Source organism: Sphaeramia orbicularis, chromosome 18 (genome assembly GCF_902148855.1).
Source record: "Sphaeramia orbicularis chromosome 18, fSphaOr1.1, whole genome shotgun sequence".
NCBI lineage: Eukaryota > Metazoa > Chordata > Actinopteri > Kurtiformes > Apogonidae > Sphaeramia > Sphaeramia orbicularis.
In genome coordinates, this window is record NC_043974.1 from 16110273 (window position 1) to 16127152 (window position 16880).

Consider the following 16880-nt stretch of genomic DNA (forward strand, 5'->3'; position numbering starts at 1 on the left):
ACATGCAAATTTTGGAATTGATATTATTTATGTATCATTATGTTATTATTTTAATGATCCGGTCCACTTCAGGTCATATTGGGCTTTATGTGGCCCCTGAACTAACATGAGTTTGACACCCCTGGACTAGACTGAAATGTCTGCGGTTCGACCTACAGCCAGTCAGAGGAACAGTCACAGACCAAACCATTCTTGACAAATGGCAGCACATTATTGCATGAAACCACAACTGATCCACCTCATATCACTGGTTCTGCCCACACTAGACTCAAAAGAAGTCTCAGTAGGCTGTAGACTACCAGAATGAACATTTACTGTGGCATGTGTTTGGGTCTCACACTACTGGGACATGCATCAGTGCGTGATTTGAGCAGGGGGCTGCAGTTTCTGTCTTATTTTGATTATTAGTGTCAAAATGGTAAAAATTTAGCTGACCAGTGTCCATGAATATAATTTTAAAGAGGCACTCAGGTTAGGCCTGAATTAATTATAAAAATGGTATTTCTTCAAAGTGGGTCAGCATACTGACAAAGCACAAGGACAATTCCATTGATATTGAAATAGGACTAGCACTGATAACTAATAGACTATGCTGAGTTTGCTGAAGATATTATGATTCATTGACAGAGCTAAATGCTGTATTTGTTTATAAAGCACAGGGCATACATTGTTTATAATTCAGTGCCATATAGCACTGCTGTTACATTTGTAGGGCAGAAACGTCATGACATGAGAAGGACGACCAGTGAATAACATGATGGACAGCCGTATGGACTAATCCGTTTTCAACAGAGGACGGTGGGGGAACTTCAGCCAATAGGACGTGACATAGGGGGCGGGGCCTTCCCTACAACGACTCAACCTTTGTGACTTTCCACAAGGCGCCATTTTGATTACAGCAGCGAACAAGGAGGTGGAAGGCGATACTTTTTTTTTCTCAGTTTAACCAAGGGTGTACAATTATCGACGCATAATTTGAGGGAGTAAACAATTTAAACGCACCAAAATGGCTACTGGAGCAAATGCAACTCCATTAGGGAAGTTGCACCCTAGTATTGGGGCTAAACGAGGGTTTGACGCCGGGCCTGGTGCGGGAAACGGGTTGATGCCAACACCGGGGCCGCCCGCATCCTTTCCCTCGCTACAGGGTTTCCAGCCACCAATGCCAAATGCGTCTTTTCCACAGCCACATCAGTATAACGCAGGGGCTGGTTTTCCGAGCCAGCCTCAGCCACAATCAGCGGGGGGCGGACTGGCCAAACCAGGTAAGTTAAACAAATGGCTGCTAACGTTTGCAAGCACCTAAGTGAGTGTGAGTGACGGTAAGCGCTAGCATGCTAACGTGGCTAGACAACAAGAATTAGCTAAAGGCCGCACATTCAGCCTCGGCCTATCACGAAATGGAGACTACAGGGCTTATGTTGTTTAGCAAAGAAGCAATTGTATTAACCCAAATAAACTTTAAGTGTTTACGGACAAAGTGAAGTTTATTGAACTATTGTTAACCGTAACTTAAATGACCTAGCATCAAATGCCGCACTGATGATGAAATAAACGTTCAGGCGCGTGTTAAGCTGAAGAGACATTTAGAACGGAGTAAGTCGTGTTCTTAGAGGAATAGTGGTGGAAGAAGTTCCCACACCCGTCCAATTTAGAACAAAATGCCGTGTTAAAAATAATCCATGCTGAAGTAAAAGGCGTAGAAATTCTCAACATTTAAAGGAACTGTTCATTCTTCAATTCATTATACATTTAGAGATGAGTGGTTTTCACTGGAAGGGGAGAGGAGGAAAGTAATTAGATAAATGGTAGGAATATAACACTGTAATACATGGCTAATAGTATAGTCACCGTACTGACTTTTTTTTAAAGTTGCACAGAGTCAGCACTCGCGTAACATTGCAACTATGTATGTAAGTGACATTAAGCTTTGCTGCAGGTCATGACATGAACTTTAAACAAGAAGTTACAGTGCCACAGTTGCACCTTGGTATCAAATTGCCAGGATTATCTGCATCATTATGTGGCTGCAACAAAATGAGTATCTTGATAAAGTGACTAGTTTCTTTTTATATTTTTAGAGTAAAGAATTCATCCTGAAATGATCAGATCAATCATCAGTTGCGCTTTAGATATGGGTAATATTCCTTTTCTCTAATGGCAGATTTTGGTCAGAAGAAATCACGGAAGAAGAGTCGTTGGAGCAGTGAGACGCCGGACCAGAAGACAGTTATACCTGGCATGCCCACTGTCATTCCCCCCGGACTGACCCGGGATCAAGAGCGAGCCTATATAGGTAAATATTTTGTTATTACCTGGTAATGAACGCAGCCATATAAATTACAAATGCAGTTTTGTTCTATACGTTTTCATCAGGTTAACATCTGTTTGAAGTTCTAGTTTTTCTATATGTTGCATATGAGTATTAATGATACGTTTATGTCATGTTTGCTGGAGACCAACAGTTAGAGCTCTATCAAAACACCCAAAATTGTCTTACTAACTAAAAAGTGTCAATCCTGTGTGATTTACTGAACATTAATAGTATTACAGTATTGTACTGTATGAAAAAATATCTTGATTTGCTCCAACTGTTGAGTCAAAGCAATCGCATCTAATGAGCAATGACTATAACTTTCTGATGTAAAGTGTCTTAATTAAGGTAATTTGTTTTTATTGGAGGTAATGTGTTACTGTGGTCTTATGGTTTGCATACCATTGGGCACCCATTAGCAAGAAGAGTTTCAGATGGATAGGTGCTTGCTGTTAACTGTCCTGAGCTGCAGGTCACTGCTCACTGTCTTGCTTGGTCCCCCCCCACACGTCATCAGTATTGTCCCTTGCATGGAGGGCTTACTCATTATGTCCTAACATGCTAAAGTATGTTTCTGTTTTTATGGGGCTAAGTGTGAGCAATGCTGCTTTAATGGCATATCACTCCAACATATTTACATTTGTCATCCTTGTAGTGTTATGAGTGTTGCAGATTGGGAAAACACTTTATCACGTGTTATTTTTGCTCCCAGCCATGGCACTTTAACAAGAAATTGAACATGAAACAAGTTGCTCTTAACCTTAAATGCCTTCCAGCAGCAGTGTAGCACCAACATACTGCCTTCACAGGCCCTCAGCGAGAATAAAATATAGAAGTCTTTTTTTGTCAATAACTGACATTGTTATTGATGTTGTTCACTCATTGGTAATGGTTGTTCTTCCTTGGTATGTAAACATTCATCTGTGCCTACCTTCCGTTGTCACTCGTTTCCTTTGCTCATTTTGTAGATCCCCTAAAACAATCCAAGGGAAGCGTTTTAAGATGAAATCTTTGTGAACCACAAATCACATGGTTCACTGTATTCATCTCTATAATCGATATTAATTTCAGTGACCACTTAATCTGTGTTTTTGGGGGGTGTTTCATTGCAGTTTTCATAATGTGCATGGGATGACTGATTTATTTTTTTATTTATTTATTTATTTTATTTTTTTTCATTGCTTTCTAAATGAAAGAATGGTTTCAGTGTCACTGCAGCCCCTCAGTGTTAGATCTGTGGAGTGCAAAGAGTGACTGTGATCACCTGCTTTGTTTTCAAAATGAGAGAAATAAGAGCAGTCAGTGATTTTTCTAGACCTCCTGTGTCCTTAAAATGCCAAAGTCTTTAAGACAAATGTGTTGTAGTTTTTGAAACCTTTTGTGGCAGTAAACCTTGGGATACCTTCTAAATGATAATATATTTGGCAGGCAATTTTAGGATTCATAGTCTAATCACTGACTGACATGTTCCTACATTTTATCATTGCCTGACAGACGGTTAGTCCTGTGTATGCTAATGTAAATTACTGTAGAACATATTTATATTACATGATGTTTTACTGTAAGTGGTTTCATGCTTTAGAGTCCTATCAGATGCTCATGTGATCTCCTTTTGTTTTACTTAACAGACTCACCATTTGTCTTTACCTCAGTAATGAGTGAGACTGTGCTCTAATGTGCAGAGCGTTGTCTCTCTGATGTTGTTGTGGTAACCACATTTCTCTCCATCCTTGTTTTTCTTTCCTAACCTGAATTCTTCCAGTCCAACTGCAGATTGAAGACCTGACTCGTAAACTGCGTACAGGAGACCTGGGAATCCCTGTTAACCCTGAGGACAGGTCGGAAAAAGATTAAATCCCATGAACAGTAACATTTTCTCTACCTTCTTGACTTTTTGGAAGACAACTGTTGTCAGTATATATGTGATTATTAGTTTAATCTCAGATTGCATTGTAGTATTAGTTGCCAGATGTAGAATGTAGTTAGTTCTCTTTGTATTGAGGGACAGTTTAATTGTTTTATGATAAATTAGCATATTTTTTCATAGTTAATGATGCTCTAAGGGCTCAGTTTCCTGAGCTAGTAAGTGTACAAGATTGTACATTTACTAGTGCTGACAGATTCAACAGTTGAATACTTAAAGGCAGTACAAGTAAGACAACAGAAAATCAAGCTAAGATAGGTATGAGTGACAAGTCTAAACTTTTGACATAACAGTGATGTATTTTTAGAACATTTTGCTGTTAAAATAATCTTGACTTGTGTATATTTTTTTCATCCAAAACAATCACATAAAGTGTTTTAATTGGACTGTTACACAAAAATATTGAGCAAACTTTGCATAAAGGTGATGGTCATATGAACCCATTGCTTGCCGCAGTGATTCCTCCTGTCCATAGAGGCTGTCAAACACAGTGTGTAATCTCTGTGCTAGGTGTTTCCCAAATAGAAAGGTGGTGAAAAGGCGATGTTGATAAATGGAGATATTTTTCACTACCATTGATGACTTAATGATCTTGAAATCATATTTACAGATGTGATATTAGTTTTATTTACATTATGTTTAGTAATGTATAACCTTATGTCACTCCATCCAAGTGCAAACTCCAAGTTAACCAGTTAATGTAATTAAATAAAATATTGTACTATTGACAGGTGACCAAATGAAATTATTTTGATTCAAATGAAAGATTGCTCCCAATTTGAACATTCTAGCAAACCACTGATGTGCAATAATGCAAATACACAACTTGTCAAAATATACAGTACACACCTGCTCAGTTTTGGATAATGAAGAAACCTTGCATATTGTATCCTGTTAACCAATATGGGGACACCTATCAAAACATGATGTAAACATGTCTATTTAAAATGTGAGGGTGAGGTATCTTTTAATGACAGCTCTAAGCAGGAGGGATGATTACAGTAGGCAAAGCCTGTTTGAATGTTCATATAGACACCTGAAAATATGAATCTATATTTTAAATGGTGTTCAGGCTTTTTCGTAAAGCTTTTGGCTGCATCATATGTTTTTCCTCAGCAAATACCATGAGGAAATCTGCTATGGAAGACCATCAGATGTTGTTGAAAGCTGTAGAAAAAGCTAGTTGACTTTAAATCCAGATCAATTTAGTCACACAGAATGTTTATTAAATCACTTAAACACTTCAAGCCATTTGAAATTCTATCAGAAGTATCCAAACTGTCTTCACCTGTTTACTGGATTTCTCTGATTCAGATTTAGCTTCCTATTATTTATGCATCATGGTTTCACTTCACTGCTTGTTTGTATGTGTCTGATGTGAATATATGAATTCATATACAAATGATGCATAATGTATTAAGACTTCTCTTCTGAAACATGTTGGTTTATTTCTTAATCGGTAATATTTAACTTGCTAGATTTAAAGTTAATATAGTTGTGATTAAAATTACAAGTTCCCTCAGTGGATCATACCTTGCCTGATTATTTTATTTTATGGATATTATTTTTGCTACTGATTGACAAATCATGCCAGTGACTAATAGGTTTTGTCTCAGACTTATATTTTTTTTTGCTGGTCATCTCTCGTTTTCCCGTAATGTGGCTTCAAACGTTTCCACCCAGGGGGAAGGGGGGCTGTTCCAGTCTCCCCTCTGGACTGCCAGAAAAAGCAATGGCCAGCTTATAACCTAGCTTCTATAAGGATCTGTTCCCGCAGGAAGTGGCTTGCTCTGAAGAGTGTGTGAAGTTGACCTTTGCTAGCTAGAGTCCCTGTCGTCTGTACACTGTATAGAGTTTCTCATCATAATCAGACATTTCCACAGCAACCAAAAAGTTGATTGCCGCTGCATCTTTCATATAAGTCACTCCCCGATCTAATGTGACCAAACCAACTGGGGGTGTTTCAGGTTGTCACCGTTGGAAGCATAACAAGAAAGACCAATTTTTTTTCTTACTCTTCACATCATGTGGACACAATTGTGGCTCTCTGATGGGGGAGCTTAGGAAAAGGTGGATATCTAATCATAATTCCTTTTCTCTAACCCAAATTACCCCACGTCAACCTAACCCTTTTTCAAGCACAGAGCCTCCGTAACGCAGCAACACAGGTTTTCAGCATCCAAGGGGAGGTACGGACCTCTACCGCCACGTCAACACCAAGCAACTCTCAAAGCCAGCGTTTCTGCTTAGAAGTGCAAATTTTGCTTTGATTTCTTTTTCTTACCTCCAACTTTCCTTTCCTGCAGGCCAACAATCCTGTATGCAGGTTTAGCCATGGCCATGTATATATATATATATACTTTTTTTTTTTCTTTTGTGGTTGAGGCCCCCTCAGTTTATTGGGTTTATTACCACTTATACTACTTTGGTTGCCCTTTTTACCCTTAACTACGAGGGAATAATGAACTTTAGCTGCTGAAATATCAGTGCAGAGTTTGAGTAACTTATTTTTGATTGCGTTTGCTCTTGCACTGGCCGTAAGTCACATAGTCTGTCTGAGGATGGACATGTCTATCAGTCGATCCACTTTTGAAAGAAGTACTTTCATCATTAAATATTATCTAAGACATGTCAGTGCTTATAAATTTAAGACTAAGATTTATAATTATTACAAGATTAGTTGCTGTAGGAGTCTGTGTGATTGCTGTTCAGGACAGTTCCACTCCTCAAAGGTGTTGATGATGTCTGTGCTGTCTTTTGTCTGCCACCACCCACAGGTCTCCTTCTCCTGAGCCCATCTACAACAGTGAGGGCAAGAGGTTGAACACCCGTGAGTATCGTACGCGAAAGAAGATTGAGGAGGAGCGCCATTCCCTCATCACTGAGATGGTTGGACTCAACCCCGACTTTAAACCACCTGCAGATTATAAGTATGAATTATTTCATCTGTGGATAGCTTTTAATTCTATGTAGGTGGCTGAAGACATGTATATTTTAACCGTACCGAATTGTCCGTTTTACCTAAAGAATGACCTACATTTGCAAGAGTTGTAACAGTATGTCTGAAACAATTTTGCCTATTACTCACGATAATTGTTTTAGTATATTGCACACTGCAGTGCTATAATCCAGATCTTCAGAAGGTTTAGGAAAACAGTTTAACCTTAACATTGCGTTTATTGACAGACGGTTAAGAATATGCACAAGAACATTTGTATGTCTAAAACATTTCTGCTTTTTTGAATTTTACCAAAACTGCCAAAGCTTAAAAAAAATCAGTTTTCAGGCAACAAGTGATCAATTAAGTATTACATTTCCTACATGTTAGACTAACTGTGTCACTTTGTCTGACGCATTTGGACAATATATTCACTGTAGGGGTAGTGTATTGCTGTCATAATGGTGAGAAAGATGCAACAAACCACATTAAAAGAAAGACCAGTAGAACCCATAAAATTGAATTGATGTCCTTTAGAGATGTTTTAACTTGTCAATTTTTGGCTGTGTCTGTGTGTGTAGATATGAAATATTCTAGTAAAATTAGGAGGTAGTTAAGTGTTACTAGTAAAACTAATTATTTTGTCTGTGTCCTGCAGACCTCCAGCCACCAGAGTCAATGACAAAGTTATGATTCCACAAGATGAATATCCTGAGATTAACTTTGTTGGCCTGCTTATTGGGCCTCGGTAAGTTGAACGTATCAATTTCATGTTGCAGATTGTACATTAAAAAAAAGAAATGGTTCAGTTCTGACTTTACTCTGTTTTTGAACAGTGGCAATACCCTGAAGAATATTGAAAAGGAGTGCTGCGCCAAGATCATGATCCGTGGTAAAGGTTCTGTGAAAGAGGGGAAGGTGGGCAGAAAGGATGGACAGATGCTGCCAGGGGAAGACGAGCCTCTACATGCCCTTGTCACTGCCAACACAATGGAGAACGTCAAGAAAGCTGTGGAGCAGGTCAGCCCACCACCTGTGTTCAATGCTTTTGTGCTTATGCTCTATGGTAACATGATATGATACCATAGAGATGAGGGCGTTTTTCTGTGCAATAACATCCAGACTGAATTGTCAGGAAATGTGGAAAGGCCCCATGAACACACAGTGAATTAATAAGGAAAAATATGAATTGACAGATTCGGAACATCCTAAAACAAGGTATAGAGACACCTGAGGACCAGAATGACCTACGCAAGATGCAGCTGAGGGAGCTGGCCAGGCTCAACGGCACTCTGAGGGAAGATGACAACAGGTCAGTCCAGCAGGTTTATGCAGTTAATTCAAAGCAAATGTTTTTCTGGAGATGAGAGACTTAAAATGTTAAGTCATGATAAATGATACTTAAGATGTGGACTTTTGTCGTCATAGGATTCTTCGTCCCTGGCAAAACTCTGAGCCACGCAGCATCACAAACACCACCCTGTGTACCAAATGTGGTGGAGCAGGCCACATCTCCTCTGACTGCAAGTACACCAGGTAATGAACACTTAACACATGACTAGGTTTCAGGGGGACAGGGTTAATGTGGTTATGTCATGTATATTTAATGTTTGCTGTTACTCTCTGCAGCTCTTTCGCTGCCCATAGAGCAACTGGTGGTGAACCCCCACAGTCAGCCCAAGACAAAGCTCGTATGGACAAGGAGTACCTGTCCCTCATGGCCGAGCTGGGGGAGGCACCCGTCCCCACGTCTGGAGGAGGACATTCCAGCACCCCGGCAGGAGCTCCTCGAGCCTCAGGACCCAACAACAACAACAACCAGCCACCACCAGTCAGTCAACAGGCAGTCTGAGGATTTGAAGATCTCTTTTACACAAAGACAAACTTGATGTTATTTCAGATCAAATCAGAAAAGGCAACATTTGTAGAAGAGTGACTCCAGATTTATGGTGAAGTCATCTTCACAAAGCAGTATCATAAAACTCAAAAGTGTCAAGTCTGTCCTTAAACTTTCCACAAGGAACTTGATTTTGTTTTATCAGTAGAGTATACGTGTAGTATGTTGTCACACTTGATAATTTTTTTAAATGGAGTTTTAACATTTGGTGTAACAGAATTGGGGTGAATATGGGTTTAAAGCCTTAACTGAACTAAAGTTTAAATTTAATCTTAACTTAAAGCTAACGAAGTTTGTTACTACAGACTTACAGGTTTAAGATGAGTAGTTGTTTTTTCAACCCAGTTTTAGTGTTGAATTCTGAACTTGGATGTGTGTTTTGTAGCAGAACCGGCCTCCGTGGATGAGTTCTGGCCCGTCGGAGAACAGAAACTTCCATGGGATGCATGGAGGGCCTGGTGGACCTGGAGGACCCCACAACTTCCCTCCACCCATGCCCAACATGGGAGGACCACCTATGCCCCCTAACCCCAATGGCATGCCTCCCCCCTGGATGCAGCCCCCTCCTCCCCCCATGGGCCAGGGTCCAGGACCTCATGGACACCCGATGGGTGAGGGCCGAAAATGAGCAGAACTTATAACATATATACATATATATTAATAAATTCTGACTGAAATGGGGTCTGTTCTTTGTTTCTTTGTAGGTCTGCTGCCTCCACCAATGGGCATGATGCCACCTCCACCTCCACCTCCCAGTAACCAGCCACCTCCTCCCCCTTCTGGACCCCTGCCACCATGGCAACAGCAGGCTCCACCTCCCCCTCCAACCAGCAGCATGGCTACCAGTACGCCTCTACCCTGGCAACAGAGTAAGAACACACAAAGACTGTCTGAAACCATTCATCCACTACCCACTACACATAAGAGTTTTAGATACACAGCTGTTGTGTGTGTCGTGGGGTACTTTAAGTCTACTACAGTGGGTACAGCACTTTCTACTAAACATTCTGGCATCCCAAAACAGATACTATATATTAAGAGAAGTAACATCTTAAGGTACTGTAGGTGTTGCATAGACTGTACATGTTGAGAATTGGAGTGACCCAAATACCAAGAGGTGTTTGTTCAAGACTGATGATGTGTTACCGATAGATGTAATGAACTGGAGCTGGTTGACTACAAGTTTATCTCCATTTATGGCAAATCTCTTGGCTTTGCTATTTTCTTTTCTAATTTGAAATGTAAGTATAGACCTGTCTGACACACTGCAGTAATCAAAGAACAGAAAACAGTAAAACCATTAATTAACTCTTAAGTGCCAGACAGTTAAGGGGCTAATAAGCCTTAAAAGTGCCACAGAATTTGGCCATTTTTCAGTATTTCGCGTCGTTTTTATAATATTTGAAGAATCCTGCAGGAAACCGCTCGGTAACATCCGACCGATTGCTGATTAGATCCAAAACGCACCGGACGCAGCCGATTCATTATTGATCGTAATTTGCATAATTTATAATAATAATAATAATAATAATAATAATCTTTATTTATATAGCACTTTTCATACATTAAAAACTGTAGCACAAAGTGCTTTATATATCAGTTTAAAAATCAGTACCGCCCCCCACCCACACCCACCCACTCACCCGCACACACACACACACACACACACACACACACATATACACATGCAAACCCACATATACATGCAAACCCACAAGCTCACACATACTTAAGAAGACTGACTGAGCACGGGTAGACCAGAACAAAATGTACAAGTAAAAGTAAAACATCAATTTAGGAGGTGCTGTCTCAGGGAGCCATCCGCACCAGGAGGCAGCCGCCGACCCCGGCGACCAGGCACCAGCAACACAGCCCCGCATCCCAACTCGTGGGAGAGGGCCAACTGGGACCCCCACCCACCAGAAAGGAGCGGACCCCAGTGAGAGAAGGCGCCGCCACAGCCCCCGGAGTCCACAGCTGCCCCCCGGCATGGAGGGCTCCCTCTGATGAAACACCGGAGAATAAGAAACATTAAAAAGATATAAAAATATTATTCGGTCGCGTGACCTCAAATTCCCGTCTGATTGGTCTCAAAAGGGGGACACAGAAAGAACGTCATCGAAATGTGAGAAAGAAATGGGGGTGGATGGTTTGTTTGTACACAAATGTGGCGTGTTCTCCAAAGCCGATCTGATCGGCCCGTGGCACTTTACAGGTTGTTTTAGTAAAGCCGATTTAATCGGCCCATGGCACTGAAAGTGTTAAAGAATGACTGAGGGTCTTATTCAAGCAGCAGAGATGAGTAAATAGAGAAAAAAATGTGACATTTCTCTGGTACGCATCAGAAGCTTTTCTCAAATTACATCAGTTCAGTCTTCCATCTGTTAATATGGGGCTTGACATTGATTTTTATGTCTATGAATTAAGTATGAAATAACTGGTTACCCAACAAAGTCAAAAAGTGTGTTTAACAGTGTGAAACATGACTTGCTTTAATTGCTCTAAATATTTTGACAGGTGTTTAAAAAAAAATTGGATATCCTCAGTGCCTGGTCATTAATAAAATTGAAGCTCACTAAACCTAGAAGAAATTTCTTAGATTAGAAATGTTAAATGTAAAGGCACAGTAGTCACAAAAAAAAAAGAACAGTAAACACCTTCCATTGCTCAATATCACTTTATTCACACGATAAGTCCATGTCTAGAGCAGGTCTAACATTGAACTTGTTGAAACCTGTGGTGGATGATCTGTCACATTAAAATAGTCAACTGGTTTCTGTGTAGTTTGAGGTAAACACTGACTAGGAGTTTGAGTAGACTGAGAGTAACCGTGATCCTCTGTCTGTCCCACAGACACCACCACCACGTCCAGCCCTGGCACCGCCACCCTCCCTCCATGGCAGCAGCCCCAACAGCCTGCAGCCTCTGGGGCCCAGCCTCCACCGCCCATGGGCAGCCCATCCATGGTACCACCTCCCCCTGGAGTCCAGCCCCCGTTGCCCCCTGGTGCCCCTCCTCCACCCCCTCCCCCACCTCCAGGATCAACAGGCATGATGTATGCCCCACCGCCGCCTCCTCCACCTATGGACCCTTCTAACTTTGTCACCATGATGGGGATGGGGGTACCGGGCATGCCGCCGTTTGGCATGCCTCCCGCCCCACCACCTCCCCCTCCCCAGAATTAACCCGGCCACAGATGAGTCGTCCTGCAGCACATTCAGCAGATATCCAATAGACTGACGTTATATACTGAGCATCTATGTCTGCTCACAGAAAATATAACCAGTGCTTTATTTTTTATTGATCCTTGATATTGTGAAAACATCTCTGATACAACAACAGGCTGTGTTAGATCAATAAGTTAAGTTGCATAACCTAATTTCCTGTTTTAAAAGTTTGTATTAACACAAAGCTCTTTGTGTGCATACGAACACTGTTGCTCAGGCAGATCTTCTGCAGTGCTACCGTAGTTTGTCATGTCAATTGTAAACCAAATAAACCGCTCAAATGAACAGCCGCAAATAACATTGTTTTGCTAAATGGTATAATTTTGGTTAAAAAAAAGTTCTAAACTTTCATTGGATTCACTATATGAAGATGCATGGTTTATTTTGAACACATCAAACTGAAGTGACAAATTTCTACTCTTGGTCATGTTCCCTTTGTTGGCTTATAAGTTGAATAAGATTAATATTTTTGTATAATGAGCAGTGAAGTGTATTTTAGTTTTGTCAGAAAATCTTTTTGTAGTACTGTCTTGAAGTTGTTTTCCAAAAGCTCCCAGGGTTTTCAATGTTTTTTTTTTTTTTTTCCCTTCTCTATTTTATTTGCCTGCGTCTCAGCTGTGACATTGAGTTTGAAAAGGGGATTTGGTGCTCGCTCCAGACCTCCTGGACTACTTGAATGTTGAATCTTATATATCCTTGTTTTTCTGCATCTCCCTCGACTCTTACAAGAAGCTGCGTGCAGTGTTTGTGTTGCTTCTACGAGGATAAGACACACCACATTTGTCCCTCACGTTACTAGAGAAGAGATTTGTTAGTTTTACTCTGTTTCTGGAATCGGTCTGTTGTAATATGGAGCTTGCCTGAATGAGTTGCTGTTGAATTCTTGCTTGGTTAGCAATTAAACTGATCCATTTCACCTTTTTGTTGTTGAATGGAGATTGGTTTCTGCTCGTGGATGTGTGGCCTTGTGGTAAGTTACCATTCCTGCCAAGAAATCTCTTTTCTTCCCAGCCACTACTGGCAGCGTTCTAAGTATTACATAACATTAAATGAATGAAGGGAAGGGAGGGTCAATTGACTCACCAAGGTCTGTGGAGAAGCTATTTTAAAGGCTTCATTTAAAGGGTTATCCACACTTATTTTTTGTCTTTATTTTTCACAGCTATGGGTTTTATGGGATATAAACAGTCTGCAGTATTGGTGAGAGTACTCTAGTATTAATATGTGTGTGTGTATATTTAGTGTAAACAAACTTAAATACAGATTTTATCTTTTGTGACAGATGTCTGAGAGCTGGAGTTCTTGCATCTTCAGGCTCCTCTAATGGTCTTCAACATGCTTTCATTTGGTCAACTTTTAAGCCATAACCCATATTCACAGCCCTGACAAACTGATCACGTTACACATTTTAGATGGTCTCAGTTCTGTCTGAAACATTATTTGGTGTGACTTCATAAAATGTAAATGCACATACTTAAACTAGTCTGGGTCAGAGGAAAAAAGATGTTTTAAACTTGCATCCAAAACAAGAATATATATGTGTGGGTTTTTTTTTCAAGCTCAATACAATATAAAACAGGGTCTTCAACCCTTTTGGGATAATCCAGATTTTACCTAGAAGTATAGTTAGATATTGCAGTGTTGAATCCTGGTCCAATGCGGTAAAGATGTTTTGGAAAAGATGGAAACGTTCACCTTTGCACACATAGATTCAGTTTCTTAACTTCTAAAGACCCAAACATCCACCGTCAACCAAAACCATCTACTGATCTAAAATGTTTAATACCTGTTCATCCACTAATCCGATCAATACATGTAAGTAATTGGTGTAAATTATAGTTTGTCATCTTTTCATGGTCATCAGATATGACCCATAAGGATTTTCAGAGACTCCGTAGTTACCACGGAAACACCGTCATCTTCTACAACATTGATTCACCAGTAAAACCCATGGAGTTGGATCAATGATAGTGGATGGAAACACCTTGTTTATGTTTGGTTAATTATATATTTGCTGAAAAAAATCAACTTTTTCTTCAGTTGTCTCTGTTTCAGATATAATTACCTTCAAATTAAATATGAGCTTTTATCAATATCCACGTGATCAATGAATGAAATATAGGAAAATACTTGATTTATTATATATATTAAAAAAAAAAAAAGACTAAAAATAAAGAGGATAATATTACAATAAATGATGATAAATCACTGAAGAAAGGTTAAATATAGAGAGAAAATCATTTGGGAACCTCCGTAAAAGTACTACTGGGTCTTTTAAAAGGTGGTGGAAAAAGAATGGGTCAGGTCTCTAGTGTTTTACCACATCCACACTTATTAACATCTGCATTTAACACTATGTGAGCCGATTTACATTAGTGTTTTAAAAGTTTTAGAACGATTATTAAACTCTTTGTGCTTTTATTTCCTCATTTTACATCGATGACACAAAGTTGCTGATTATAAACAAGCAAAAGTATATTTTGAATGAATGAATGAATGAATGAAATCTTTATTTCAAACATGTAGACAGTAAAATTTAGAAAAAATCAATCAACAAAATATAAGTACTGGTACATAAATGATTGATAAGCAAACAAACAACAAAATAATAATAATAATAATAATAATAATAATAATAATAATAATAATAATAATAATAATAATAATAATAATAATAATAATAACAACAACAACAACAACAACAACAACAATAATAATAGTATAACAATATCACATATCCTTTTACCTATGTACACTAATATGATAATACCCATTTACAACTTTTCCTACCAGATATTAATAAAAACTAAAAAGAACAAAAACAAAAAACAAAACAAACATTTTATGATGTTGTCACACCAAAACTTCTGTAAAAAAAAAATTTTTTAAAAAGATAACTCCCATTCTGAACTACTTCCGGGCTACTGGCAGTAACGGTACAGTACAATACAGCATCATCTTTATGTAGTTTATGTGTGAGCAGGAAACTCACAGATTCTGTCAAGTTTACCATCTGTACACCGGAAGTAAGGCTGTAATAATGTAAAATAAAGGACCATTTGCCGTATTTTACAAAAACAGATTGGAGAAGTATGAAGATTCATGGGTAAAAATACCACTATAGAAAAAACAAAAATTGATTATTTTTGGATTTAAGCATAAAAAAGGTGGAAAAAAAAACTATTTATAAAGAGATAAAGTAGGTTGATCTGCAGTTGAAATTTTAGGAATGTTTAATTCTAAATTCTCTATTTATATAAATAATAATTTATATAAATACCAAATTTCTTATTTTCCTTTCATATTTCACTCTTGTGTTTTTTTTTTCTGCCTGTTTTTTGCACTGGTGTGTTCTATGTTGCTGCTGTCAGCTGTGAAATTTCCCCATGGTGGGATCAATAAAGCCTCATCTTATCTTAAAGTACTTTATCAAATATGATGATAATGTATTGGATATTATCATCATATTTGATATAATCAGATCAGTAATAGAGAATGTCTGTAGTTATTGCAGCATGTTACTGATGGAGAGAAAAGAAATAAAAACAAAGATGCAATTTTAAGCTTTTTCTCTAATCTATGATTTTACAAATACAATGACATGAAATTTTCTTGAATATATGTAAATATATGTGGAAATATTCTGTCAGTGTTTGTTTTTATGGCATAATATTGGGCATATTGGGCCAGTGTGTCATTAAAAAATAAATTAATTTTAAAAACAGAATAATAATTTTCTTATTATTTATAGTAATGTGATGAGTACTGTAGACTATTTGATGAAAATATTTAAATACATGTAAGAGATGTGGAAAGAAATGTAGCTTCAATAAAAAAATACTTGGACTTTATTTCTAGGCTGCAGTAAATCTGCTCCAAATATTTCAACTTGATATAACTTTTACAATGCATGTTTGTTTTGTTTTGTTTTGTTTTTTTTTTTTAAATTATTATTGTGTAAGTCTTTATCTTAAAAGTAACTTTATTAAAACATATTGGGGTAAAAAGTGCAATAATTGCCTCTGAGATGTATTTTAGTAGAAGTTTTAAAAAGCAGGAAGTAATTTTTTTTATTTAAATATTTTCCACCAGTGTAAAATACCCACATAACTAAGTATATAAGTTATAAAGTTTTTTTTTTTTTAACTTGTGATTTTCTTTAAAATAAACATTATTTAAATATCAATTTACAATACTGTCAAACGTTTAACACAATACACACAACACACAAGAATACAGATATAAAAATAAAATAAAATCATAAAATTAGTACATGCACAGAATACATTTTCAACAATATATATGCATAAACAAACAAAAAATAAATAAATAGACACATAAATAATCTCTTAACTAAAATTTTATCAAAATGTCAGAAGATTTATTAAATAACTTGTCATAGCTAGGGGTAATGAGTTATAAAGTGAGTTTGAATTCAATTAAAAAATGAAGAAAGGTTGGTTTAGAGGCTGAAAATTTTTGTTTAAAATAAAAAAATTATCTAAATATGGCAGATATTTGTTCTTATTTTCATAATAACATATAACATCTTTTAGGGAAAAACAGTATGATATGTTAAC

The 16880-nt window shown here is 38.0% G+C and overlaps 1 protein-coding gene across 2 annotated transcripts; it reads left to right on the forward strand.

The window, feature by feature from the left end:
* The first annotated feature begins 878 nt into the window (after positions 1 to 878).
* sf1 (splicing factor 1) lies at positions 879 to 13222 on the forward strand. 2 transcript variants are annotated; one of them, XM_030161831.1, is made up of 12 exons: positions 879 to 1265; positions 2165 to 2296; positions 4077 to 4152; positions 7016 to 7168; positions 7835 to 7924; positions 8013 to 8196; positions 8373 to 8488; positions 8605 to 8712; positions 8806 to 9007; positions 9459 to 9684; positions 9778 to 9942; positions 11927 to 13222. In XM_030161831.1, the coding sequence occupies exons 1-12, from the start codon at positions 1007 to 1009 to the stop codon at positions 12256 to 12258; spliced, it is 2043 nt and encodes a 680-aa protein (XP_030017691.1). In that variant the 5' UTR covers positions 879 to 1006; the 3' UTR covers positions 12259 to 13222. The 2 variants fall into 2 exon arrangements, with proteins under 2 accessions (XP_030017691.1, XP_030017692.1); XM_030161832.1 differs by having other exon boundaries at positions 9462 to 9684.
* The last annotated feature ends 3658 nt before the right edge of the window (positions 13223 to 16880 follow it).

Excerpts from the sequence above, each read along its gene's own strand:
- sf1 (XM_030161831.1), top strand. The coding sequence starts at position 1,007 with ATGGCTACTGGAGCAAATGCAACTCCATTAGGGAAGTTGCACCCTAGT. Across the intron at positions 7,925-8,012 it reads GGCCTGCTTATTGGGCCTCG|TGGCAATACCCTGAAGAATA; the intron begins GTAAGTTGAACG and ends GTTTTTGAACAG. Across the intron at positions 8,197-8,372 it reads TCAAGAAAGCTGTGGAGCAG|ATTCGGAACATCCTAAAACA; the intron begins GTCAGCCCACCA and ends ATGAATTGACAG.